Below are 27,621 nucleotides of genomic sequence, written 5' to 3'. Positions count from 1 at the left end.
AGAACGCTTTTATGACCCCCTTACACACAAATCAGACATCCAGGGGAAGTTAGAGCTGCGGCTGCTGTCTTACTTGTTCAAGATGTCTGACGTGTCTGAAGGAGGGAAGAATGAAGCAGCTGCTAATTGGTTGCAGGGCTTGCGTGACATAATAATGTCATACAAGCCCCGGTAGATCCAGTGCCGACACTTCTGGAATGACACCCACACCAAAGGTGAGTATAAGAGGGGAACAGTGATTCAGAAGGTGTTGTCCGAGTAGTGGACAACCACTTTAATCAAACTCACATTTAAGGTAGCACATTAAATTGCTATTGCAAAAAAGCATCAAAATTAATTTATTTATAAGAAAATAAAAAAAACAGTTTAGAGGAAACTGTTGTATTATTTCAGTTATCGCTTTATACAGTGCCTTGCAAAAGTATTCGGCCCCCTGGAACTTTTCAACCTTTTCCCACATATCATGCATCAAACATAAAAATACCAAACGTAAATTTTTGGTGAAGAATCAACAACAAGTGGAACACAATTGTGAAGTTGAACGAAATTTATTAGTTATTTTAATTTTTTGTGGAAATTCAAAAACTGAAAAGTGGGGCGTGCAATATTATTCGGCCCCTTTAACTTAATACTTTGTTGCGCCACCTTTTGCTGCGATTACAGCTGCAAGTCGCTTGGGGTATGTCTCTATCAGTTTTGTACATCGAGAGACTGAAATTCTTGCCCATTCTTCCTTGGCAAACAGCTCGAGCTCAGTGAGGTTTGATGGAGATCGTTTGTGAACAGCAGTTTCAGCTCTTTCCACAGGTTCTCGATAGGATTGAGGTCTGGACTTTGAGTTGGCCATTCTAACACCTGGATATGTTTATTTGTGAACCATTCCATTGTAGATTTTGCTTTATGTTTGGGATCATTGTCTTGTTGGAAGACAAATCTCCGTCCAAGTCTCAGGTCTTTTGCAGACTCCATCAGGTTATCCTCAAGAACGGTCCTGTATTTGGATCCATCCATCTTCCCATCAATTTTAACCATCTTCCCTGTCCCTGCTGAAGAAAAGCAGGCCCAAACCATGATGCTGCCACCATGATGTTTGACAGTGGGGGGATGGTGTGTTCAGGATGATGAGCTGTGTTGCCTTTACACCAAACATATCGTTTGGCATTGTTGCCAATAAGTTTGATTTTGGTTTCATCTGACCAGAGCACCTTCTTCCACATGTTTGTTGTGTCTCCCAGGTGGCTTGTTGCAAACTTTAAACAACACTTCTCATGGATATCTTTGAGAAATGGCTTTCTTCTTGCCACTCTTCCATAAAGGCCAGATTTGTGCAGTGTACGACTGATTGTTGTCCTATGGACAGACTGTCCCACCTCAGCTGTAGTCCTCTGCAGTTCATCCAGAGTGATCATGGGCCTCTTGGCCATCTCTGATCAGTCTTCTCCTTGTTTGAGATGAAAGTTTAGAGGGACGGCTCGGTCTTGGTAGATTTGCAGTGGTATGATACTCCTTCCATTTCAATATGATCGCTTGCACAGTGCTCCTTGGGATGTTTAAAGTTTTGGAAATCATTTTGTATCCAATTCCAGCTTTAAACTTCTCCCCAACAGTATTACGGACCTGCCTGTTGTGTTCCTTGGTCTTCATGATGCTCTCGGTGCTTCAAACAGAACCCTGAGACTATTACAGAGCAGGTGCATTTATACGGAGACTTGATTACACACAGGTGGATTATATTTATCATCATTAGGCATTTAGGACAACATTGGATCATTCAGACATCCACAATGAACTGGAGTGAGTTTGCAGCACTGAAAGTAAAGGGGACAAATAATATTGCACGCCCCACTTTTCAGTTTTTGAATTTCTGCAAAAATTTAAAATAACCAATACATTTCGTTCAACTTCACAATTATGTTCCACTTGTTGTTGATTCTTCACCAAAAATTTACATTTGGTATCTTTATGTTTAAAGCATAATATGTGGGAAAAGGTTGAAAAGTTCCAGGGGGCCGAACACTTTTGCAAGGTACTGTATATGAGATCATTTTAGTATTTTCACAATTTTATTTCTCTGGTATCCGTCTCCACCTAGTGGAGATTCAGAGATAAATGCAAATATTTAGACGTGAGAGTCCTCAGTGGTTGATACCTTTTAATGGCTAACTGAAAAGATAGTAACAAATTGCAAGCTTTCAAGACTACACAGGTCTCTTCTTCAGGCAAAGACTAAAACAAATTCTGAAGAATCACATATTTATGCACAACATAGCATAGAAAAAAAAAAGGAAAAACCATGGATAAGACAAATAAATGCATGCATATATCTGCAATAGACAAACTGATTCCATTGCTTTAATATCACATATGAACATTGCCATGTGAATTGGAATTAGAGATGGACGCAGACCTTTATGTTTAGTTTTACTCTTTGCTGTAATGGAGCATAAGGGAAGGGGCTCTCATCTGCCGAATGTCTGCAGCTGCATAAGTATGTGCAGTCTTGTCTTAAAAAAAAAATGTCACCTCCTGTCTTGTGACATAAGGGTCAGAGAGAGAAGAATAGAAGAGTATGCTTTATTTCCAGTTTGGTTGAAAGTCATGTAATATGTCACCCTTTAGATATATGATCCCAGTATGCAATATATTTAGATAAAAAATAACCAAATATCTAGAGTGAATCAATGGAGAAAATACCATTGTGGGGTATGGCATGATAAGTGTGTCTTTATCAGGTCGGGGTCACACTTGCGAGTGTGATGCGAGAAACTCGCCTCAATACCTGCCACTGCCGCCGGCACTCGGACCGGAGCGTGCGGCTGCATAGAAATACATGCAACCACGAGTGCTGGCGGCAGTGGCGGTTATTGATGCGAGAGACTCGGCCGAGTTTCTTGCATCACACTCGCAAGTGTGACCCCTGCCGTAGTCTCACAATCTTAGTGAAGGCATTTTTTTTACTCTCCAGAACATACACAATTGAACAGTAGAGCTTGAGGTTAAGGTTAAGGATTTTTCCTGTGCTATGCTGTTCATGATAAATATTAAGGTTAGGGTTACACTACCGTATTTTCTTTCAACCAAGAAAATCGGGCCTCTTATGCACATCACATGCTGATTATACTCTGATCAGAGTTTGATGCAATTTTGGGTGATTATCATAAGATGGGAAAAAAAAGTATCCATATTTTCCATTTTATTAGTCCATGAAAATCAGACTGCACTCAGATGCCAACCGAGTGCAGTCAATTTATTTCCACAGATTCACTGACTTACATGGCCTGGTGCAATCCAAATATTGGATGCAAATGGATAGGTAGGGTCTGACACCTAGCATTTTCTCCCCCACTGATCAGCTATTGTCAGTTGTAGCAAAGGAATGATGGAACCAGTGTATGGAGTAGAAGACTTTAGGTCCCTCGCACGATTAAGTAGCCATTGATCTGCAGTAGCTTTCAGCACACATTAAAACGCAGATGGAGCTATGGGTTTCACTCTGTACATTATATACATGTGAATTCTGCTGAAGTTGGCAACAGACCCCCAGCTACAGTTGTGCTCCAGAGTTTACATACCCCGGCAGAATTTTTGCTTTCTTAGCCTTTTTTAAGAGAATATGAATGATAATACCAAAACATTTCTCCACTCATGGTTAGTGGTTGGGTGAAGCCATTTATTGTCAAACTGCTGTGTTTTCTCTTTTTAAGGCTGCCGTCACACTAGCAGTATTTGGTCAGTATTTTCCATCAGTATTTGTAGCCAAAACCTGGAGTGGGTGATAAATACAGAAGTGGTGCATATGTTTCTATTATACTTTTCCTCTATTTGTTCCACTCCTGGTTTTGGCTTACAAATACTAATGTAAAACACAGACCAAATACTGCTAGTGTGACGGCAGCCTCAATCATAATGACAACCCAAAACACGCAAATGACCCTGATCAAAAATACACATATCCTGGTGATTTTGGACTGATAACATGCACAGAACTTGACACAAATGAATTTGAATGGCTACTAAAGGTAACATCCTCACCTGTGACCTGTTTGCTTGCAATCAGTGAGTGTGTGTGCATAAAAGCTGAGTGAGTTTCTGGGGTCCATTTCTTAATACTGTGTATTGCCCCCTCCAACATCAATCACGGCTTGAAGTCTTTTGTGGTAGATGTGGATGAGGTTCTTTATTTTCTCAGATGGTAAAGCTGCCCACTCTTCTTGGCAAAAAGCCTCCAGTTCCTGTAAATTCCTGGGCTGTCTAGCATGAACTGCACGCTTGAGATCTCCTCAGAGTGGCTCAATGATATTGAGGTCAGGAGTCTGATCTGGCCACTGCAGATCCTTCTCTTTGTTCTGCTGAAGCCAATGACAGATCAACTTGGCCTTGTGTTTTGGATTGTTGTTATGTTGGAACGTCCGAGTACATCCCATGCGCAGCCTCCGGGCTGATGAATACAAATTTGCTTCCAGTATTTGCTGATAACATGCTGCATTCATCTTTCCTTCAACTTTGACCAAGTTTCCTGGGCCTTTGTAGCTCACACATCCCCAAAACATCAGTGTTCCACCCAGGCTCGGACTGGCCCACCGGGGAACCGGAGGATCCTCCGGTGGGCCCTGACACTGGCATCTGCTGGCAGGGCCTCCCCCCGCTCCAGGGCCCTCCCCCCGCTCCAGGGCCCCCCCCCCCCCCGCCGCCGCCCGGCCGCTCGCTCGCCTGCTCGCCTGCCCACCTTGAATACTCACCCTGCTCCAGCGATGGTCTCGGCGTCTGCACTGCAGCTCGTCCTGAACGAGCGGTCACGTGACACCGCTCATTAAGATCATGAATATGCGCATATTCATGATCTTAATGAATGGTGTCACATGACCGCTCAAGCAGGAAGAAGGTGCTGCGCCGGCGCCGCCGCCTGGAGTCGGGACAGAGCGCGAGGGATGTCGGCACGGCCGTGCAGTGGGACAGGTGAGTATGAGGGACGGGGGAACGGGGGGGGGATGAAGGAGGACATAAGCCGGCGCGCCGAGCAGGAGCGGAGAGATAAGCCTGCATACAGGGGGGAATATGAGCCATGCAGGGGGGAATATGAGCCATGCAGGGGGGAATATGAGCCATGCAGGGGGGAATATGAGCCATGCAGGGGGGAATATGAGCCATGCATACAGGGGGGAATATGAGCCATGCAGGGGGGAATATGAGCCATGCAGGGGGGGATATAAGCCATGCAGGGGGGAATATGAGCCATGCAGGGGGGAATATGAGCCATGCAGGGGGGAATATGAGCCATGCAGGGGGGAATATGAGCCATGCAGGGGGGAATATGAGCCATGCATACAGGAGGGGGTAATATGAGCCATGCAGGGGGGAATATGAGCCATGCAGGGGGGAATATGAGCCATGCATACAGGAGGGGTAATATGAGCTATGTATATGGGATAGGAGGGAGATGAGCCATGCATACAGGAGGGGGGTCATTATACAGTATGGAGCATCATGTGCGGCCATTATACAGTATGGAGCATCATGTGCGGTCATTATACAGTATGGAGCATCATGTGTGGCCATTATACAGTATGGAGCACTGTGTGGCCATATTTTTGTTTGCTTATAATTATTGTATATAAAACAGTGTGATCAGCAGTGCTAAATGGCTGCGGTTGGGACGTGGATATGGGTGTGACTAGTTGTGAAATGGGTCTAGTCAGAGGCGTGGCCTAAAATTTGCCGCGGCGCACTACGCGCGCCGCAAACTTTATATCTCCTTCCCTTGTTCAAAAGTTGGGAGGTATGGTACCACATTTGCCAGATCACGGCAAGTGCCGCAAATCCCATAGAGAATGACTGAGGCCGAACGCAGTGATCCGTTACGCGGCAGATGCAGAAAAACTGCCCGATCTGCTGCAAAAGGCGACTTTCACATCAGCGATTCTTGCCAAAGTCACTGCCGATAGTGTCATACTCAACAATGTGGGAGGCAGCACTAAAAGTGCCTAGGGCAGCAGAAACTCTAAATACGGCCCTGGGGGGCTACATTATATTCTGTGGGGGGACTGCATTATACTCAAGGTACTACATTATATTATGGGGGGCTACATCATACTATATGAGGGGTTACAGTATACTCTATGGGGGGCTGCATTATATTCTGTGGTGGGGCTGCATTATTCTCTCAGGGGACTACATAATATTATGGGGGCTACATCATACTATATGAGGGGGCTACAGTATACTCTATGGGGGGGCTGCATTATATTCTGTGGTGGAACTGCATTCTCTCATCGGACTACATTATATTCTGTGCTGGGTGGCATTATACTATATGAAGGGGGGCTGCATTATACCCTATGGGGGTGCTACATTATATTCTATGGTGGGGACTGTGTCATACCTGAGAGGGTTGCATTATATTTTGTGGGGTGCTGCATTATATTCTATGAGAGGGGACTGCATTATATTTTATGAGGGGGCTACATTATATTCTGTGAGGGGGCTACCCCAACCCTTGCTACATTATTAAGACGTGAACTACCTAATATTATACCCTGATATTAGCGCTTTTTACCGCACAATTGGTGGTCTTGTATCTATTTCTATGTATCTACATAGTGGGCCCCAAGAATGATTTTCTCTGGTGGGCCCAAGGTGCTCCAGTCCGACGCTGGTTCCACCTCTGTGCTTTACAGTAGGAATGATGTTCCTTTCATCATAGGCTTTGTTGACCTCTCTCCAAATGTAACGTTTATGGTTGAGGCCAAAAAGTTCAGTTTTGGTCTCATCACTCCAAATTACCTTGTTCCAGAAGTTTTGAGGCTTGCCTCTGTGCTGTTTTGCGTATTGTAGGCTAGATACTTTATGGCATTTGCACAGTAATGGCTTTCTTCTGGGGACTCGACCATGCAGCAAATTTTTCTTTAAGTGCTTCCTTATTGTGCATCTTGAAACAGCCACACCGCTAGTTTTCAGAGAGTCCAGTATTTCAGCTGATGTTATTTGTGGGTTTTTCTCTGCACCCCGAACAATTTTCCTGGCAGTTCTGGATGATATTTTTGTTGGTCTACCTGACCATGGTTTTGTTATTACAGAGCCCCTGATTTTCTATTTGTTAATCACAGTTTGAACACTGCTGACTGGCTGTTAGGATTGGCAGAACGCACCGAGTATATACAGTGGGGCAAAAAAGTATTTAGTCAGTCAGCAATAGTGCAAGTTCCACCACTTAAAAAGATGAGAGGCGTCTGTAATTTACATCATAGGTAGACCTCAACTATGGGAGACAAACTGAGAAAAAAAAATCCAGAAAATCACATTGTCTGTTTTTATAACAATTTATTTGCATATTATGGTGGAAAATAAGTATTTGGTCAGAAACAAAATTTCATCTCAATACTTTGTAATATATCCTTTGTTGGCAATGACAGAGGTCAAACGTTTTCTGTAAGTCTTCACAAGGTTGCCACACACTGTTGTTGGTATGTTGGCCCATTCCTCCATGCAGATCTCCTCTAGAGCAGTGATGTTTTTGGCTTTTCGCTTGGCAACACGGACTTTCAACTCCCTCCAAAGGTTTTCTATAGGGTTGAGATCTGGAGACTGGCTAGGCCACTCCAGGGCCTTGAAATGCTTCTTACGAAGCCACTCCTTCGTTGCCCTGGCGGTGTGCTTTGGATCATTGTCATGTTGAAAGACCCAGCCACGTTTCATCTTCAATGCCCTTGCTGATGGAAGGAGGTTTGCACTCAAAATCTCACGATACATGGCCCCATTCATTCTTTCATGTACCCGGATCAGTCGTCCTGGCCCCTTTGCAGAGAAACAGCCCCAAAGCATGATGTTTCCACCACCATGCTTTACAGTAGGTATGGTGTTTGATGGATGCAACTCAGTATTCGTTTTCCTCCAAACACGACAAGTTGTGTTTCTACCAAACAGTTCCAGTTTGGTTTCATCAGACCATAGGACATTCTCCCAAAACTCCTCTGGATCATCCAAATGCTCTCTAGCAAACTTCAGACGGGCCTGGACATGTACTGGCTTAAGCAGTGGGACACGTCTGGCACTGCAGGATCTGAGTCCATGGTGGCGTAGTGTGTTACTTATGGTAGGCCTTGTTACATTGGTCCCAGCTCTCTGCAGTTCATTTACTAGGTCCCCCCGTGTGGTTCTGGGATTTTTGCTCACCGTTCTTGTGATCATTCTGACCCCACGGGGTGGGATTTTGCGTGGAGCCCCCAGATCGAGGGAGATTATCAGTGGTCTTGTATGTCTTCCATTTTCTAATTATTGCTCCCACTGTTGATTTCTTCACTCCAAGCTGGTTGGCTATTGCAGATTCAGTCTTCCCAGCCTGGTGCAGGGCTACAATTTTGTTTCTGGTGTCCTTTGACAGCTCTTTGGTCTTCACCATAGTGGAGTTTGGAGTCAGACTGTTTGAGGGTGTGCACAGGTGTCTTTTTATACTGATAACAAGTTTAAACAGGTGCCATTACTACAGGTAATGAGTGGAGGAAAGAGGAGACTCTTAAAGAAGAAGTTACAGGTCTGTGAGAGCCAGAAATCTTGATTGTTTGTTTCTGACCAAATACTTATTTTCCACCATAATATGCAAATAAATTGTTAAAAAAACAGACAATGTGATTTTCTGGATTTTTTTTTCTCAGTTTGTCTCCCATAGTTGAGGTCTACCTATGATGTAAATTACAGACGCCTCTCATCTTTTTAAGTGGTGGAACTTGCACTATTGCTGACTGACTAAATACTTTTTTGCCCCACTGTATATATATATATATTATAACGGTGGGAGCGTCACTCTGTCCAAAGCATTTATAGACTGCGCAAGCGCTGGCACAGTCTGGCCCCCACAGAGTGACGCAGCCCAGGAGATCACGGTATGCGCAAGCACTGAACGCCCACCGCGATCTCCAACGGAGAAGCAGGGACGTGCCAGGAGGGTGAATATGCTATATTCACCTGTCCCATTCCAGCTCTGCGTGCCGCTCTGTCTTCCGGGTCCTCTGCCTGTGACGTTCACAGTTCAGAGGGCGCGATGACGCGCTTAATGCGCGCCACCCTCTGACTGAACAGTCACAGCCAGAGGACCCGGAAGACGCCGGAGCAGCACACAGCACTGGAACGGGACAGGTGAATATAGCAAGTGTCGGGGGCCTGAGCTAGCGGCGACTCTGGCACCTGACCCCCACAGCGCACCGGTGTCCCCGCCTGTTCAGGCCCCCCAGCACTCGGCGCCCAGTGACGATATGTGAGTATGTTTTTTTTTTTTTATATATATCGCAGCAGCATATGGGGCATATACTATGGAGCATCTTATGGGGGCCATCAACATTTATGGAGCAGTGTATGGGGCATATACTATGGAGCATCTTATGGGGTCCATAAACCTTTATGGAGCAGCATACGGGGCATATACTATGGAGCATGTTATGGGGGCCATCAACCATAATGCAGCAGCATATGGGGCATATACTATGGAGCATCTTATGGGGGCCATCAACCATAATGGAGCAGCATATGAGGCATATACTATGGAGCATCCTATGGGGGCCATCAACCATAATGCAGCAGCATACGGGGCATATACTATGGAGCATCTTATGGGGGCTATCAACCATAATGGAGCAGCATACGGGGCATATACTATGGAGCATCTTATGGGGGCCTTTGTTGTGAATTCTGTGGCAGAGCTCCCTCCTGTGGTCACAAGTGGTACTTTGGCTGGTTCTCTCTGTGAGCTTCCGTTGGTGGAGGAAAGTGGTACTGCAGCTTCTGAGTTTCCTTCCTCAGGTGATGTGGTGAAGTCGTTAGGTGCTGCTCTATTTAACTCCACCTAGTGCTTTGATCCTGGCCTCCAGTCAATGTTCTAGTATTGGACCTGTTTCCTCCTGGATCGTTCCTGTGGTCTGCTTCTCTGCATAGCTAAGTTCCTCTTTGCTATTTGTTTGCTGTTTTTTTCTGTCCAGCTTGTCAATTTGTTTTTCTCTGCTTGCTGGAAGCTCTGGGACGCAGAGGGTGTACCTCCGTGCCGTTAGTTCGGTACGGAGGGTCTTTTTGCCCCCTTTTGCGTGGTTTTTGTAGGGTTTTGTGTTGACCGCAAAGTTACCTTTCCTATCCTCGCTCTGTTCAGAAAGTTGGGCCTCACTTTGCTAAATCTATTTCATCTCTACGTTTGTCTTTTCATCTTAACTCACAGTCATTATATGTGGGGGCTGCCTTTTCCTTTGGGGTATTTCTCTGATGCAAGGTAGGCTTATTTTCTATCTTCAGGCTAGCTAGTTTCTCAGGCCGTGCCGAGTTGCATAGGGAGCGTTAGGCGCAATCCACGGCTGCCTTTAGTGTGGTTGGAGAGGATTAGGGATTGCGGTCAACAGAGTTCCCACGTCTCAGAGCTCGTTCTTGTTTTTTGGGTTATTGCCAGGTCACTGTATGTGCGCTGACCTCTATGTCCATTGTGGTACTGAATTACCTTTCATAACAGGCCATCAACCATAATGGAGCAGCATATGAGGCATATACTATGGAGCATCTTATGGGGCCATCAACCATAATGGAGCAGCATATGAGGCATATACTATGGAGCATCTTATGGGGGCCATCAACCATAATGGAGCAGCATATGAGGCATATACTATGGAGCATCTTATGGGGGCCATCAACCATAATGGAGCAGCATATGAGGCATATACTATGGAGCATCTTATGGGGGCCATCATCCTTTATGGAGCAGCGTATGGGGCATATGGATGGGAGCAGCAAATTACAGAATGGTGGCGCAGGATGGGAGCAGCACATGACAGAACAGGGGTGCAGGATGGCAGCAGCAAATGACAGAATGGGGGTGCAGGATGGAAGCAGCACATGACAGAACGGCGGTGCAGGATGGAAGCAGCACACGACAGAACGGGGGCGCAGGATGGGAGCAGCACATGACAGGATGGGGGCGCAGGATGGGAGCAGCATATGACAGAATGGAGACGCAGGATGGGTGCAGCACATGTCAGAATGGGGGCGCAGGATGGGTGCAGCACATGATAGGATGGGGGCGCAGGATGGAGCAGCTCATGACAGGATGGGGACACAGGATGGAGCAGCACATGACAGGATGGGGATGCAGGATGGAGCAGCTCATGACAGGATGGGGGAGCAAGATGGGAGCAGCACATACCAGGATGGAGACCATATGCCAATATAAATGCTCGCCGCCCGGGCGTAGAACGTTCAATAGCTAATATATATATATATATATATATATATATATATAGTAGTATGTGCGTTCGCAACCCAGGGTCCACCTTGCAGGAGAGAACCTGCTGCTAGTAAAAGACAGTACTATATGGCGGTATAAGCGAACTCTGTTACTTCACAGATTCGCTTGAGAAAGAGAACACTGTGCCCTGTTAACCTCACAGAGGAACAGCTACCTAATAGAGCCGAAGGTGATCATGCAGTCAGCATAGCACACGCCAAAACTCCTCACCGGAGGTGTCGGTATTCTAGGGGCTTACTTCAGCCAAACCCTGAATCCACATACACAAACTCCTCACTGGAGGTGCCGGTATTCCAGGGGCTTATTTCAGACGAACCGTGACCACATGCAAGCATGACCACACTGGGGCTGAGCTCATAACTTAGGTTAATACTAACGCATGGCCATGTGGCCATGCAAACCTTTTATAACTGCAGCAACTTCAGGACCTTCCTAGAGGACCAATGGGAGCTGCTACAGTACCTGAGCAACTTCAGGACCTTCCTAGAGGACCAATGGGAGCTGCTGCAGTACCTGAGCATGTGACCCCCAACCTCCAATGAGAGGTCTTACCCTGGGCATGCTCAGAAGGGAAAAAGCAGGACTTAGTCTCAGAGATGTCTGCTCGCCGCTGACCAGTACTAGCTACAATGGCTGAGCCTGGAAAGGCAGCAGTAATCATCCGCACCGTATCAGGCTGAGCCAGACGCTGGGACCGAAGTCTCCACTGAGCAGGCTCCACTGCGGCTGGAGAAGAATGGGAGACCGCAGCGGAGATGGTTCGAGATTCGCCCTGTGCAGAGGCGGGAACTCGACCCCTAACACTGGCATTATCAATTCCTTGGATATCTTTTTGTATCCCTTTCCTGTTTTATATACAGTACTTCAACTATGTTTTCCTGTAGATCCGTTGACAATTCTTTTGCTTTCCCCATAACTCACAATCCAGAAACGTCAGTGGCTGTTTGAAAGATGCAAGAGTCTGTCTGGATCCCAGAAACTCACTCAGCTTTCATACATACACACTGATTACAAGCAAACAGGTCACTAGTGAGGATGTTACCTTTAATTGCCATTCAAACCCATTTGTGTCAACCTCTGTGCATGTTATCAGGCCAAAATCACCGGGTATGTAAACTTTCGAACAGAGTCATTTAGTTGTTTTGGGTTGTTATTATGATTTAAAACGAGAAAACACAGTAGTTTGACAATTATTATTATTATTATTATTATTATTATTATTTATTTATATAGCAATATTAATTCCATGGTGCTGTACATGAGAAGGGGTTTCATCAAAATACAAATATCACTTACAGTAAACAAAACTAACAATGACAGACTGATACAGAGGGGTGAGGACCCTGCCTTTGCGGGATTACATTCTACAGGATTATGGGGAAGGAGACAGTAGGTCGAGGGTTATAGAAGCTCCAATGGTGTAGAGGTGGCCTTGTGGTCTTTACAGGCTGTAAGCTTCTTTGAAGAGGTGGGTTTTCAGGTTCCTTTTGAAGGATCCAAAAGTAGTGGATAACCGGATGTGTTGGGGCACTGAATTCCAGAGGATGCGTGATATTCGGGAGAAGTCTTGGAGGCGATTGGGCGAGGAGCGAATAAGCGTAGAGGAGAGGAGGAGGTCTTGGGAGGACCGGAGATTAAGTGAGGGAAGATATTGAAAGACTTGTGTGGAAATATACAGAGGAGAAAGATTATGGATGGCTTTGTAGGTCAGTGTTAGTAATTTAAACTGGATACGCTGGGAAATTGGGAGCCAGTGAAGGGATTGGCAAAGAGGGGAAGCAGGAGTGTAGCGAGGAGAGAGATTAATTAGTCGGGCAGCAGAGTTAAGGATGGACTGGAGGGGTGCGATAGTGTTAGAAGGTAGGCCACAGAGGAGTATGTTGCAGTAGTCCAGGCGGGAGATGATTAGAGCATGCACGAGCATTTTGGTAGAGTGTGGGTTGAGGAAATAACGGATTCTGGAAATATTTTTGAGCTGGAGGCGACAGGAGGTGGCGAGAGCATGGATGTGCTTGTTTGAAGGACAGGGCAGAGTCAAGGGTTAATCCGATGCAGCGGATTTTGGGGACAGGGGAAAGTGTGATTTCATTTATTTTGATAGATAGATCAGGTAGCGAAGATATGCGAGATGGAGGAAAGATAATGAGTTCAGATTTGTCCACATTGAGCTTGAGGAAGCTTGAGGAGAAGGAGGATATGGCCGATAGACACTCTGGGATTCTGGAGAGCAGAGAGGTGACATCTGGGCCAGAGAGATAGATCTGAGTGTCATCGGCATGTAGATGCTACTGGAAGCGATAGGACCTTATGAGTTGTCCCAGGCCGAGTTTATAGATTGGGAAAAGTAAGGGTCCTAGGACAGAGCCTTGAGGGACTCCAACAGAGAGGGGGCGAGATGAAGAGGTAGTATGGGAGTAGGAAACGCTAAATGTGCGGTTGGAAAGGTATGAGGAGATCCAAGACATGGCAAGGTCTTTGACCCCAAAGGAAGAGAGGATCTGTAGTAGGAGGCAGTGGTCAACTGTGTTGAAGGCAGAGGACAGGTCTAGGAGTTGTATAGAGAATTGTCCGTTAGCTTTGGCTGTAAGTAAGTCATTAGTTATTTTGGTCAGGGCAGTCTCAGTGGAATGGTGGGGACGGAAGCCAGATTGTAGGTTTTTGAAGAGAGAGTTAGATGCAAAGAGAGAGGAAAGTTCAGCATGGACATGCTGCTCAAGGAGTTTGGAAGCAAATGGGATAGATATGGGGCGATAGCTGGACATACCGCTTGGGTCAAGGGATGGCTTTTTGAGGATAGGTGTGATTGTGGCATGTTTGAAGGCAGAGGGGAAGGTACCAGAACTTAGTGAAAGGTTGAAGAGATGGGTTAGGGATGGGATTAGTGTGGTGGTGAGGTTGGGGAGGAGGTGGGATGGGATGGAGTCAAGTGCACAAGTAGTGAGGTGTGATTTGGAGAGAAGATGAGCAAGCTCCCATTCAGAGATTTTGGAGAGTAAAGTTATGGGGTTTGGGCATTGGTCTCTCATACAAAGGAGTTGTGGTGGTTGGCCAACAAAGACTTGCCTTGCTTGGTCTATGTTATTTTTGAAGTGCATGGCAAAGTCCTCAGCAACGATTAGGGAACTCAGAGGGGGCAGTGGTGGACAGAGGAGGGAGTTAAAAGTGTTGAACAACTGTTTGGGGTTGTGGGATAAGGAAGATATGAGGGTTGTGAAGTAGGCCTGGTTAGCAGAGGTGAGAGCTGATTTGAATGCCAGTGTTGCTTATTTGAGTGCAGTGAAATCATCTTGTGAATGCATTTTCTTCCAACGCCGTTCTGCAATTCTGGATACTTGCCAAAGCTTTTTAGTGATGTTATTGTGCCAGGGTTGTCTATTGGTTCGTCCCACTCTGCTATGCATGACAGGGGCGACTGTGTCAATAGCTGATGCAAGAGTGGCATTGTAGAAAGCAGTGGCAGTGTCTGTGTCGTGGAGTGAGGATATAGAGGACAGTGGTAGGATAGAGTCAGAAAGTGTGTGAGTGTCTAGGTGTGCGAGGTTCCTGCATGGGTGCGCATGGTGCTGGACATGGGTGACAGGTGAGGAGGACAGGTTTGAGAAAGTGAGTAGATAGTGGTCAGATAGAGGGAGAGGGGAGGTTGTGAAGTTAGATAGGGAGCATAAACGGGTGAAGACCAAGTCTAATGTGTGCCCGTCTATGTGGGTGGCTGAGGAGGACCACAGAGTAAGTCCAAAGGATGAAGTAAGGGAAAGGAGTTTGGAGGCTGCTGACTGGTGGGTGTCAATGGGGATGTTGAAGTCACCCATGATGATGGTGGGAATGTCAGCAGACAGAAAGTGAAGGAGCCAGGCGGAGAATTGGTCAATAAAGGCAGTGGTTGGGCCCGGAGGTCGGTATATGATGGCCATTTGGAGGTTGTAGGGGGAGTAGATGCGGACAGAGTGGACTTCAAAAGAGGGGAGGATAAGGGAGGGTAGAGGTGGGATTGGGTTAAAGGTACAGTTGGAAGAAAGGAGAAGGCCCACTCCTCCACCATGTCTGAGGTTGAGGAGCAGGTCAGCAGAGGAGGTCAGGTGGGGAGGCAGGAGGGAAGGAGAGATTATTACTTGATTAGGGGGTGCTGGGGTTTGAGGATAGCGAAGGAGAGTGAGGAGTAAGGGAGCGAAAACTGTTAGAGTGTATGTCAGCATGATGAGAATGAGTGTGGCGGAAAGGGAATTAAATTTAGTACACTTATTAACAGTGGTTAGTCTTACCTTTTGTTCACTTCTGGCTCATTTCTGGCATATTTCTGCTATCATATTTGCTGTTATCCTTTTAGAGACAGACCAAGGTCCAGACAGACCTGTGTCTCTGAATTTATAACAGGCTAAGTGCTCATGAAATAGGCCAGGTGTGATCAGGAGGGAGGAGCAGCAGGAAGACTGGTCACAGACACAGAAGGGGATTAATTAGAAGTCAGAAGAGAAAATGCAAAGGGAAACAGATCCAAATGGAAAGATAAAGCCAAACTGTGTATTGGCATCAAGGAATTAAAATGAAAAAACCTACAGGGGAAAAAAAAAAGAAAAAAAAAATCATAGGAGCCAGCGGACATACCAGGAAGGAATAGCAGGGTGAGGAAGATCAGGAAAGTTGGGTGATGGTGATGGGATTGAGGTAGCAGCCAGCGGACATACCAGGAAGAAATAGCAGGGTGAGGAAGATCAGGAAAGTTGGGTGATGGTGATGGGATTTGGGTAGCAGCCAGCGGACATACCAGGAAGGAATAGCAGGGTGAGGAAGATCAGGAAAGTTGGGTGATGGGATTGGGGTAGCAGCCAGCGGACATACCTGAGGATGAAGCAGATAAGTTGTCAGATTGATAGCAATAACAAAGCATAGCAAAAATAAAAATAAAAATGAAGCATCTATAGCAGGGGGTTATATTTCTGGCATATTTCTGCTATCGTATTTGCTGTTATCCTTTTAGAGACATCCTTATAGAGACAGACCAAGGTTCAGACAGACCTGTGTCTCTGAATTTATAACAGGCTAATAAATAATAAATAGACAATAAATGGCTTCCCCTAACCAATAATCATGAGTGGAGAAAAAGTTTTGGTGTTATCATTCATATTCTCTGAAAAAAGGCAAAGAAAGCAAAAATTCTCCCGGAGTATGTAAACTTTAGAGCACAACTGTATGTGATATTGGTGACCTATCCCAAGGAGAGGTCATTAATATCATAGTACTGGAAAAACTCTTTTAAGTAGTGGACATGCAGCTCCCCAGAGTCCTGGTCGTTGCAGTAATGTCGCTCTGCCACTAAGGGGAGTGATGTTATGTCTGATTGCACTAAAGAAGTTCACCTGACCAGGTATCACAGTCACACATTACACTTCACACTCCAGCCACCAGGGGGAGCAAAAGGCACTATGTATTAGGCCACTCCTCACACTCTGGTAAAACTGGGGGTTGGATAGGAAGTTAGTCAGAACGCAGCCTGGGAGAGCTACAGGGAGGACCTGTCAGGGGTGGGTTCCTGGCAGGTACCTAGCAGAAAGGACAGAACGTGACGGAGCCGCGGCCTGCACTACCTTGCGGCGGCATCCTAAAAAAGTACACGAAGTGAAGTATATTGTGGAGAAGTGAGAAACGAGATCACAGCAGAAAGGAGAGCCAGTAGGAGTCGTGCCCCGAGATCGGCAACATCCTACTGAGGCGCGTAGCCGGTGGCCGGAACGCCGAGGAAGTAACTGACTCCAAGCATTACTTCAAACAGCGGCAGGACAGTTGATTACAGGTTGGCTGTCTACCTAAAACCACCTAAGCAGACATAGGGGGCAAACGTGGAGAGGGGCGTCTCAAGGGTCCCAGAATAGCTCCGAGCCTACCCGTCATACGGGTGCGTCCTATCCAGATAAACTTGGGGGACGGAGAAGAGAAAGAACTGATATGAAAGTTGTGAGGACTATCCCGTGGTACTCAGCAGGGAAGGACTACTGTTATGACCTGGTGGTCAGGACAATAATGGACCTGGTGGTTAAGAGCACACGGAATGTCCTGATAGTTACTGATAATAAAGGACGAGCTCTGGGACGTGGGAACTCTGCTGACCGCAATCCCTAAACCTATCAACCACACTAGAAATAGCCGTGGATTGCGCCTAACGCTCCCTATGCAACTCGGCACAGCCTAAGGAACTAGCTAGCCCTGAAGATAGAAAAATAAAGCCTACCTTGCCTCAGAGAAATTCCCCAAAGGAAAAGGCAGCCCCCCACATATAATGACTGTGAGTAAAGATGAAAATACAAACACAGAGATGAAATAGATTTAGCAAAGTGAGGCCCGACTTACTGAACAGACTGAGGATAGGAAAGGTAGCTTTGCGGTCAGCACAAAAACCTACAAAAAGACCACGCAGAGGGCGCAAAAGACCATCCGCACCGACTCACGGTGCGGAGGCGCTCCCTCTGCGTCCCAGAGCTTCCAGTAAGCAAGACAACAATAAAAATAGCAAGCTGGACAGAAAAATAGCAAATCAAAGAAAATACAAGCAGGAACTTAGCTTCTGCTGGGAAGACAGGTCACAAGAACGATCCCGGAGTGAACAAGACCAATACTGGAACATTGACAGGTGGCATGGAGCAAAGATCTAAGTGGAGTTAAATAGAGCAGCCAGCTAACAAATTAACCTCGTCACCTGTGGTAGGAAACTCAGAAACACCCACCAGAGGAAGTCCATGGACAGAACCAGCCGAAGTACCATTCATGACTACAGGAGGGAGCCCGACAACAGAATTCACAACAGTACCCCCCCTTGAGGAGGGGTCACCGAACCCTCACCAGAGCCCCCAGGCCGACCAGGATGAGCAAAATGAAAGGCCCGAACCAGATCGGCAGCATGAACATCAGAGGCAAAAATCCAGGAATTATCTTCCTGACCATAGCCCATCCACTTGACCAGGTACTGGAGTTTCCGTCTCGAAATACGAGAATCCAAAATCTTCTCCACCACATACTCCAACTCCCCCTCAACCAACACCGGGGCAGGAGGATCAACGGATGGAACCACAGGCGCCACGTATCTCCGCAATAACGACCTATGGAACACATTATGGATGGCAAAAGAAGCAGGAAGGGCCAAACGAAATGACACAGGATTGATAACCTCAGAAATCTTATACGGACCAATAAAACAAGGCTTAAACTTAGGAGAGGAAACCTTCATAGGAACATAACGAGATGACAACCAAACCAAATCCCCAACACGAAGTCGGGGACCCACACAGCGCCGGCGGTTAGCGAAACGTTGAGCCTTCTCCTGGGACAATGTCAAATTGTCCACCACATGAGTCCAAATCTGCTGCAACCTATCCACCACAGTATCTACACCAGGACAGTCCGAAGACTCAACCTGCCCTGAAGAGAAACGAGGATGGAAACCAGAATTGCAGAAAAACGGCGAAACCAAAGTAGCCGAGCTGGCCCGATTATTAAGGGCGAACTCAGCCAACGGCAAAAAGGACACCCAATCATCCTGATCAGCAGAAACAAAGCATCTCAGATATGTTTCCAAAGTTTGATTAGTTCGTTCGGTTTGGCCATTTGTCTGAGGATGGAAAGCCAAGGAAAAAGACAAATCAATGCCCATCCTAGCACAAAAGGATCGCCAAAACCTCGAAACAAACTGGGAACCTCTGTCAGAAACGATGTTCTCTGGGATACCATGTAAATGAACCACATGCTGGAAAAATAATGGCACCAAATCAGAGGAGGAAGGCAATTTAGACAAAGGTACCAAATGGACCATCTTAGAAAAGCGATCACAAACCACCCAAATGACCGACATCTTTTGAGAGACGGGGAGATCCGAAATAAAATCCATAGAAATATGCGTCCAGGGCCTCTTCGGGATCGGCAAGGGCAAAAGCAACCCACTGGCACGAGAACAGCAGGGCTTAGCCCGAGCACAAGTCCCACAGGACTGCACAAAAGAACGCACATCCCGTGACAAAGACGGCCACCAAAAGGATCTAGCCACCAAATCTCTGGTACCAAAGATTCCAGGATGCCCAGCCAACACTGAACAATGAATCTCAGAGATAACTCTACTAGTCCATCTATCAGGGACAAACAGTTTCTCCGCTGGGCAACGGTCAGGTCTATCAGCCTGAAATTTTTGCAGCACCCGCCACAAATCAGGGGAGATGGCAGACAAAATTACCCCCTCTTTGAGAATATCCGCCGGCTCAGGAACACCCGAAGAGTCAGGCACAAAACTCCTTGACAGGGCATCAGCCTTCACATTCTTAGAGCCCGGAAGGTACGAAACCACAAAATCAAAACGGGAGAAAAATAACGACCATCGAGCCTGTCTCGGATTCAACCATTTGGCAGACTCAAGATAAGTCAAATTCTTGTGATCTGTCAAGACCACCACGCGATGCTTGGCTCCTTCAAGCCAATGACGCTACTCCTCGAATGCCCACTTCATGGCCAACAACTCTCGATTACCAACATCATAATTACGCTCAGCAGGCGAAAACTTTCTAGAAAAGAAAGCACATGGCTTCATCACCGAGCCATCAGAACTTCTTTGCGACAAAACAGCCCCTGCTCCAATCTCAGAAGCATCAACCTCAACCTGAAACGGGAGCGAAACATCTGGCTGGCACAACACAGGGGCAGAAGAAAAACGACGCTTCAACTCCTGAAAAGCCTCTACAGCTGCTGAAGACCAATTGACCACATCAGCACCCTTCTTGGTCAAATCAGTCAACGGTTTAGCAACACTAGAAAAATTAGCGATGAAGCGCCGATAAAAATTAGCAAAGCCCAGGAACTTTTGCAGGCTCTTCACAGATGTCGGCTGAGTCCAATCGTAAATGGCCTGGACTTTAACAGGGTCCATCTCGATAGTAGAAGGGGAAAAAATGAACCCCAAAAATGAAACCTTCTGAACTCCAAAGAGACACTTTGACCCCTTCACAAACAAGGAATTCGCACGAAGGACCTGGAACACCATTCTGACCTGCTTCACATGAGACTCCCAATCATCCGAAAAGACCAAAATATCATCCAAATACACAATCAGGAATTTATCCAGGTACTCTCGGAAGATGTCATGCATAAAGGACTGAAATACTGATGGAGCATTGGAAAGCCCGAATGGCATAACCAGGTACTCAAAATGGCCCTCAGGTGTATTAAATGCTGTTTTCCATTCATCGCCCCGTTTAATACGCACAAGATTATACGCCCCTCGAAGATCTATCTTGTTGAACCAACTAGCCCCCTTAATACGAGCAAACAAATCAGACAGCAACAGCAAAGGATACTGAAATTTGACTGTAATTTTATTAAGAAGGCGGTAATCAATACAAGGTCTCAAAGAACCATCCTTCTTGGCCACAAAAAAGAACCCTGCTCCTAACGGTGATGACGACGGGCGAATATGGCCTTTCTCCAAGGATTCCTTTATATAACTCCGCATAGCGGCGTGTTCTGGCACAGATATATTGAACAATCGGCCCTTAGGAAACTTACTACCAGGAATCAAATTAATTGCACAATCGCAATCCCTATGAGGAGGTAGGGCACTGGTTTTGGGCTCATCAAATACATCCCGATAATCCGACAAAAACTCTGGAACTTCAGAAGGAGTGGAAGACGAAATAGACAAAAATGGAACATCACCATGTACCCCCTGACAACCCCAGCTGGACACAGACATAGATTTCCAGTCCAATACTGGATTATGAACCTGTAGCCATGGCAACCCCAAAACGACCACATCATGCAGATTATGCAACACCAGAAAGCAGATATCCTCCTGATGTGCAGGAGCCATGCACATGGTCAATTGGGTCCAGTACTGAGGCTTATTCTTGGCCAAAGGCATAGCATCAATTCCTCTCAATGGAATAGGATACTGCAAGGGCTCCAAGAAAAAACCACAGCGCCTAGCATACTCCAAGTCCATCAAATTCAGGGCAGCGCCTGAATCCACAAATGCCGTAACAGAATAGGATGACAAAGAGCAAATCAGAGTAACGGACAATAGAAATTTAGACTGTACTGTACCAATGGTGGCAGACCTAGCGAACCGCTTAGCGCGCTTAGGACAATCGGAGATAACATGAGTGGAATCACCACAGTAAAAACATAGCCCATTCCGACGTCTGTGTTCTTGCCGTTCAGCTCTGGTCAAAGTCCTATCACATTGCATAGGCTCAGGCCCATGCTCAGATAGTACCGCCAAATGGTGCACAGCTTTACGCTCACGCAAGCGTCGATCGATCTGAATGGCCAAAGACATAGACTCATTCAGACCAGTAGGCATGGGAAATCCCATCATGACATCCTTAAGGGCTTCAGAGAGACCCTTTCTGAAGATTGCTGCCAGGGCAAATTCATTCCACTGAGTGAGCACAGACCACTTTCTAAACTTCTGACAATATATCTCCGCTTCATCCTGACCCTGACACAGAGCCAGCAAGATTTTCTCTGCCTGATCCACTGAATTAGGTTCGTCATAAAGCAATCCAAGCGCCAGGAAAAACGCATCAACGTCACGCAATGCCGGATCTCCTGGCGCAAGGGAAAATGCCCAGTCTTGAGGGTCACCACGTAACAAAGAAATAATGATCTTTACTTGTTGAACAGGGTCACCTGAGGAGCGAGGTTTCAAGGCAAGAAACAATTTACAATTATTTTTGAAATTCAAGAACTTAGATCTATCACCAAAAAACAAATCAGGAATTGGAATCCTAGGCTCTGACATCGGATTCTGAACCACAAAATATTGAATGTTTTGTACCCTTGTAGTGAGATTATCCATCCAAGAGGACAGACCTTGAATGTCCATGTTTACACCTGTGTCCTGAACCACCCAGAGGTAAAGGGGAAAAGAGAGACAAAACACAGTGCAAAGAAAAAAAAATTGTCTCAGAACTTCTCTTATCCCTCTCTTGAGATGCATTAGTACTTTTGGCCACCTGTACTGTTATGACCTGGAGGTCAGGACAATAATGGACCTGGTGGTTAAGAGCACACGGAATGTCCTGATAGTTACTGATAATAAAGGACGAGCTCTGGGACGTGGGAACTCTGCTGACCGCAATCCCTAATCCTATCAAACACACTAGAAATAGCCGTGGATTGCGCCTAACGGCTCCCTATGCAACTCGGCACAGCCTAAGGAACTAGCTAGCCCTGAAGATAGAAAAATAAAGCCTACCTTGCCTCAGAGAAATTCCCCAAAGGAAAAGGCAGCCCCCCACATATAATGACTGTGAGTAAAGATGAAAATACAAACACAGAGATGAAATAGATTTAGCAAAGTGAGGCCCGACTTACTGAACAGACTGAGGATAGGAAAGGTAGCTTTGCGGTCAGCACAAAAACCTACAAAAAGACCACGCAGAGGGCGCAAAAGACCATCCGCACCGACTCACGGTGCGGAGGCGCTCCCTCTGCGTCCCTGAGCTTCCAGCAAGCAAGACAACAATAAAAATAGCAAGCTGGACAGAAAAATAGCAAACCAAAGAAAATACAAGCAGGAACTTAGCTTCTGCTGGGAAGACAGGTCACAAGAACGTTCCAGGAGTGAACAAGACCAATACTGGAACATTGACAGGTGGCATGGAGCAAAGATCTAAGTGGAGTTAAATAGAGCAGCCAGCTAACGAATTAACCTCGTCACCTGTGGAAGGAAACTCAGAAACACCCACCAGAGGAAGTCCATGGACAGAACCAGCCGAAGTACCATTCATGACCACAGGAGGGAGCCCGACAACAGAATTCACAACAGACTACAACACACAGGCGCTAGTTGGTAGGCAACGATTTCCACCTGCAAAGGGAACTCTGGATGTGCCTTCGGACCGGCCGGTCTCAGCCAGCCCTGTTAACAGTGCTCTGGATTGGGGATCCCGAAGTCTTCAGTAAAAAGGTAAAGAGATTGCAACCCTGTGTCCTCGTTATTAACGGCGCCTCACATCATCGCCACCTACACTACTGGGAAGCCCTGGGGAAACACTTCACCTGTGGGAAGGTATTCCATCTAGCTGCCATTACATCACCCCAGTGGGCCCCAAGCAGCGTTGGTTACCCTGACCGAATACCACAGGTGGCGTCACGAACCCATGACAAACTTTTATCACCCTTTCATTGGACGCCCCTTAGCAGGGTCACGGACCGGGTCTAGCCACCATGAGAACCCTAGAACCGAGACAGAGAGGACCGGTACTGAGTAACCCGCGGCCCTGCGTCTGGGGGCGCTCCAGACAGAAGAAAGTTAACAATGATGTCACTGCTGTATTAGCTGGATTTACATTAGAGAGAACTTCTGGTGACGTTGTATGTAATTTTACAACTTCTAATAGTTTAGGCGCTAAGGTGTGTCATGATATCACTACACTGTATCACTGAACAGTTTACAATACTAATATATTAATTATATGTAGAATTCTTGTTTCAGGTGGCAAGCTGAGTTGTTTCTCAGGGTGAAGCAAAATGCCACCTCTTCATGAGATCTCAACCTCAGTAACACTGCAGACCACGTCGGAGTGTGTAGAGGGGCTGAACGTGCTCCACACGCAGTAGATGTCGGCAGTGCTACACAACCAGCAGGAGCTAAACTTCTGACATCAGCATTAAAATGGAGCAGTATGCACAGCTCCCATGTGCCCCATCCAACATAATTGTGGGTATTGCAGCATATAGTATCAGTGATCAGATGATCAAAAGTAAATGAATTAAAAATAGCAAAATAGAACAATTAAAATCACCACTTTAAAGATAAATAAATAAAAAGTACTTAAAAGTCCAATCTATCAAAATTCTCAAAATATCAATTTAATTAACCTGTAAGTGAAATGCCATAAAAAGAAAAAAAAATCAAAACAAGAATTGCATTGTTTGGTCACCTCACTGCCCTAAAAAATATGATAAATTATCAAAACATCATGAGTACCCAAAATTAGTATTAATAAAATGTTAGCTCACTGGAAAAAAAAACATTTTGCTTCTCAGAATATGGCATCATAAATAAAAATGTTAAGATGAGCCTGTCACCCCAAAAAAGCATATTAAACTAGTTGTACAAGAAAAACCATACCAGCAATGCAGTTTATTAGTACAGTTCTGAAGAAAACCACTTTTAATTCACCTGCAAATGAGGGGGCTTTGGTGCACCCTTGGCTACGCCAATATCTCAGTGCATTTTGTGGACTTCCACTGCTTCTGGTTGACAGCTCTCATTTGTCCAGTGCAGTCAGAAGTGGGGTAAATCTCCAAAATGCAAATTAAGGGGGCATCACAGCACATTGAAACCTTGGTCATACCAAATGTATTTGAATTAAAAGTTATTTTCTCAGGTGCTATACCAATAAAATGTACAGTGTTAGTATGATTATTATAGAGGCTAAATCCCCTAAATCACAAAAACTAGTACAGCTAGCTTAATATGCAAATATGCATTTTTGGGGATGACAGATTTAAAGGGAATCTGTCAGCAGATATTTGCTATGTAATCTTAGAGCAGCATGATGTAGGGACAGATGTGTCATTTTCTAGACTGTGTTTTGCTATTACAATACAGTCAGTGTTTCATTAGCAGGAGATTATCACTACATCCAACCATGTCCACACCACTGATTGGCAGCTTTCTCTATGTACTGCATATTGACAGAAAGCTGCTAATCAGTGGTGTGTTCAGGATTCTACAGCATCAAAAGCTTTGCTAGATCAGCATCAGAGAAAACTTTGACTATCACAATTGCTGCACACGGTAAACTAAGTGACAAATGACTAGAATCAGGGTCTCTTTCCCTACATGCTGCACTCAGATGAAATAGCAAAAACGTGTTGTCAGATTCCCTTTAATAGACTTGTAATGAAAATGTTTTGTATGAAAACTGTCTCACGCTGAAGCTTGCGTTCTTACCGCACTTCCTACTCTGCATAAATCTCATTACTCTCAGTAAGATTGTATGTAAGGTACTCAGAGTTGAAAAATCAGTGTGATAATGCTGTGTTTAAACTTGTGAAATAGAAAGGAGATAAAATAATTTTAATGAGGTTATGTTATTAAACTGGAGGAAAGATAAAAACATTTTGTACAAAGAAATGTTATTGTTCAGACTGTAGATTGGTTCCCATTCTTTATCTTCTCAGGGTCCCCTTACTACAAATTATTTGAAGGGGATATGTCATCAGGACTTTGCTACCTAATCGGAGAGCAGCATAGTAGGGGAAAAGATCGTGACTCCAGAACTGTATCATAATTGGTCTGATTGCTGTCGTTTTGATAAAATCATGCACTTCTATCTAAAAGTAGAAATGGCTGTAAAAAACCCTGACTTTGGTAAAACTATAGCATGTAAGAAACATGTTTAAGTTTGTATGGCGTTGTCTTATCTAAATAAGAAGCAAACAATCGTAATATAATTCTTATTTGTTGTTTTTCTAGATAACGAGAAAGCAGTTTTAAAAAATCACCATGATCAAAACATGGCTCCGCAGTGGAACACTTTAGAATCATGCAGAACCAGCAAGGATACTATAGAAGACATAAACTCACCAGAACAGTAAGTAGAAATGGGTCTTTTGATTTTTTTTTGGTTGGCCTTTCTTTTTGTTTTTTTAACCAGTTCTTTAACCCCTTAGCGACCGCCGATACGCCTTTTAATGGCGGCCGCTAAGGGTACTTAAACCACAGCGCCGTTAATTAACAGCGGTGTGGAAAAAGTAAATAGCGCCCCCCAGAGTCGGATTTTCTCCGGGGTCTTGGCTGCCGGGGGTAGCCGAGACCCCAGAGAACATGATTCGGGTTTTTTTTTACCGACCCAGCATTTGCGGAGCTGATCTGGAGCTCTTCTTCTGCTTCTTGGCCGTTATGTGATTGTTGGGTCAGGAGCAGGAGACATTATGGCTATTCTCTAAGCTGTATAGTGATGCTCATTGAGTACTGTATATAAATAGCAAAAAGAAGTGTATTGAGTTAGGGCTCGTGTAAAAGTCATAGACTTAGACCGCTTTTTGTTGCCCCCCTTTTGAAAATCGGCACGATTTATTGTCTATATTATATCTGGACTTCCCATAGTACAGCTGAGCTATACTGAACAAAAATAGAAACACAACACTTTTGTTTTTTGCTTCCATTTTTTGCGAGCTGAACGCTAAAATCTAAGACTTTTTCTATGTACACATAGAAAAAGGCCTTTTTCTCTCAAATATTGTTCACAAATTTGTCTAAATCTGTGTTAGTAAGCACTTCTCCTATTCCATCCACCTCATAGGGGTGGCATATCAAGGTGCTGAAAAGACATCATGATTTTTGCACAGGTGTGACATAGGGTGGACACAATATTAGGCCACTCTAAAATGTGCAGTTTTATAGTATTGGGGTGAACGGGGAGGTTCAGAAAACCAGTCAGTATCTGGTGTGACTACAATTTGCCTCAAGCAGTGCCACCAGCACATCTCCTTCCCATAGAGTTGATAAGGTTGCTGAATGTGGCCTGTGGAATGTTGGTCCACTCCTTTTCCATGGATGTGTGAAGTTGCTGGATTTTGGCAGGAACTTGAACATGCTGTCGTATAGGCCGATCCAGAGCATCCCAAACATACTCAATGGGTGACGTGTCCCATGATTATGCTGGCCATGCAAGAGCTGGGATGTTTTCAGCTTTCAGGAGTTCTGTATAGATCCTTGCAACATGGCGCCGTGCATTATCATGCTGCAACATGAGGTAATGGTCGTGGATGAATGGCACAACAATGTCCCTCAGGATCTCAACACAGTATATCTGCATTCAAAATATCTTCAATAAAATGCATCTATGTTCATTGTCCATATCATACGCCTGCACATACCATAACCCCACCGCCACCATGGGTCTCTCTATTTACACTGTTGACATCAGCAAACCGCTCACCCACATGACGCCATACTTGTAGTCTACTATCTGCCCTGTGCAGGGAAAACCGGGATTCATCCATGAAGAGAACACCTCTCCAATGTGCCACACACCATCTCGGCAAAGAAGTGCTCACTAACACAGATTTATAAAAATTTATGAACAGTTTTTGAGAGAAAAGGGCCATTTGTGCACATAGAAAAAGTCTTAGATCTTTGAGTTAAGCTCATGAAAAATGGGAGCAACAACAAAAGGGTTGTGTTTATATTTTTGTTCAGAGTAAATGATAGGTCACCATAGGGTCTTATAGTGCTGTTCAGTAGAACTGTGGGAGGTCTTTGCATTATCGCCATGATACATTTTCTAAAATGTGCACATGTTGTAGCCATCTGAGAGCAGCGTAATTTATGTTTTATAGCAGATTTCGAATGCAGCCAAAAA

General features: G+C 45.4%; 1 protein-coding gene across 1 annotated transcript in view; it reads left to right on the top strand.

The window, feature by feature from the left end:
* The window catches only part of GABBR2 (gamma-aminobutyric acid type B receptor subunit 2), a 1,074,198-nt gene that overhangs the window by 1,028,162 nt on the left and 18,415 nt on the right, over positions 1-27,621 (top strand). Inside the window, exon 18 of the mRNA XM_069730579.1 lies at positions 25,731-25,848. Coding sequence (XP_069586680.1) covers positions 25,731-25,848 — 118 coding nt within the window. The remainder of the gene's footprint in view (positions 1-25,730; positions 25,849-27,621) is intronic.

Source organism: Ranitomeya imitator, chromosome 6 (assembly GCF_032444005.1).
Source record: "Ranitomeya imitator isolate aRanImi1 chromosome 6, aRanImi1.pri, whole genome shotgun sequence".
NCBI classification, from domain to species: Eukaryota; Metazoa; Chordata; class Amphibia; order Anura; family Dendrobatidae; genus Ranitomeya; species Ranitomeya imitator.
This window is presented reverse-complemented; position numbering and strand designations above follow the sequence as displayed.